We start from the raw sequence: 1,956 nt of genomic DNA, 5'->3' as shown, positions 1-1,956 counted from the left end.
AACAGAGGCCCCAGAACACCCTGAGCCTGTCACAGAGACCCAAGAACATCCTGGGTCTGCCACGGAGACCCCAGAACCCTCTGAGCCTGCCACAGAGGTCCCAGAACATCCTGGATCTGCCATGGAGACCCCAGAACACCCTGAGTCTGTCACCGAGACCCCAGAACACCCTGAGCCTGTCCCAGAGGCCCCAGAACACCCTGAGCCTGTCCCAGAGGCCCCAGAACACCCTGAGCCTGTCCCAGAGGCCCCAGAACTTCCTGGGTCTGCCACGGAGACCTCAGAACACCCTGAGTCTGTCACTGAGACCCCAGGACACCCTGAGTCTGTCCCAGAGGCCCCAGAACACCCTGAGCCTACCATGGAGACCCCAGAACATCCTGGGCCTGCCACAGAGACCCCAGAACATCCTGGGCCTGCCACAGAGGCCCCAGAACATCCTGGGTCTGTCACGGAGACCCCAGAACACCCTGAGTCTGTCACTGAGACCCCAGGACACCCTGAGTCTGTCACAGAGGCCCCAGAACATCCTGGGCCTGTCACCGAGACCCCAGGACACCCTGAGTCTGTCACAGAGGCTCCGGAACATCCTGGGCCCGTCACCGAGACCCCAGAACACTCTAAGCCTGTCACAGAGGCTCTGGAACATTCTGAGCCTGTCATAGAGGCCCCAGAATGCTCTGAGCTTGCCACAGAAGCCCCAGAACACTCTGAGCCTGTCACAGAGGCTCCAGAACACCCTGAGTCTGTCACAGAGACCCCAGAACACCCTGAGCCTGTCACAGAGACCCCAGAACATGCTGGGCCTGTCACCGAGAGCCCAGACCACTCTGAGCCTGTCACAGATGCCCTGGAACATTCTGAGCCTGTCACAGAGATCCTGGAACATCCTGGGCCTGCCATGGAGGCCCCAGAATACCCTGAGGCTGTCACAGAGGCCCTGGAACATCCTGGGCCTGTCACCAAGACCCCAAAACACTCTGAGCGTGTCACAGAGGCCCTGGAACATTCTGAGCCTACCACAGATGCTCTAGAACTTCCTGAACCTATGGAGGCCCTGGAGCACCCCAAGACTACCACAGAGGCCCCAGAACACCCTGAGTCCATCCCAGAGACCCCGGAACATCCTGGCCCTGCCACAGAGGCCCTAGAACATTCTGAGCCTGCCACGGAGACCACAGAATGCCCTGAGGCTGCAACTGAGACCCAGGAACAGCCTGAGCCTGCCACGGAGACCCTGGAACACCCTGAGCCTGCCACGGAGGCTCCGGAACACCCAGAGCCTGCCATGGAGGCCCCAGAACACCCACAGCCTGCCAGGGAGGCCCCAGAACACTCAGAGCCTGCTATGGAGGCCCCAGAACACTCAGAGCCTGCTATGGAGGCTCTGGAGCACCCCAAGACTACCACAGAGACCCCAGAACACCCTGAGTCCATCCCAGAGACCCCGGACCATCCTGGGCCTGCCATGGAGGCCCCAGAATACCCAGAGCCTACCACAGAGGCCCTGGAACATTCTGAGCCTACCACAGAGACCACAGAATGCCCTGAGGCTGCAACTGAGACCCGGGAACAGGCTGAGCTTGCCACGGAGGCCCCAGAACAGCCTGAGTCTGGCACGGAGGCCCCAGAACAGCCTGAGCCTGGCACGGAGGCCCCGGAACAGCCTGAGCCTGGCACGGAGGCCCCGGAACACCCTGAGGCTGGCACGGAGGCCCCAGAACAGCCTGAGCCTGCCATAGAGGCCCCGGAACACACTGATCCTGCCAAGGAGGCCCCGAAACACCCAGAGCCTGCCACGGAGGCCCCGGAACACCCTGAGCCTGCCAAGGAGGCCCCGGAACACCCTGAGCCTGCCAAGGAGGCCCCGGAACACCCAGAGCCTACCAAAGAGGCCCCAGAACACCCAGAGCCTGCCACGGAGGCCCCGGAACACCCAGAGCCTGCCACGGAGGC

General features: G+C 62.4%; 1 protein-coding gene across 1 annotated transcript in view; it reads left to right on the top strand.

The window, feature by feature from the left end:
• NACAD (NAC alpha domain containing) overlaps positions 1 to 1,956 on the top strand; it is an 8,903-nt gene that overhangs the window by 4,457 nt on the left and 2,490 nt on the right. Inside the window, exon 3 of the mRNA XM_049642259.1 lies at positions 6 to 1,956. This exon is cut by the window's right edge and continues 1,055 nt beyond it. Coding sequence (XP_049498216.1) covers positions 6 to 1,956 — 1,951 coding nt within the window. The remainder of the gene's footprint in view (positions 1 to 5) is intronic.

Source organism: Panthera uncia, chromosome A2, assembly GCF_023721935.1.
Source record: "Panthera uncia isolate 11264 chromosome A2, Puncia_PCG_1.0, whole genome shotgun sequence".
Taxonomy (NCBI): Eukaryota; Metazoa; Chordata; class Mammalia; order Carnivora; family Felidae; genus Panthera; species Panthera uncia.
This window is presented reverse-complemented; position numbering and strand designations above follow the sequence as displayed.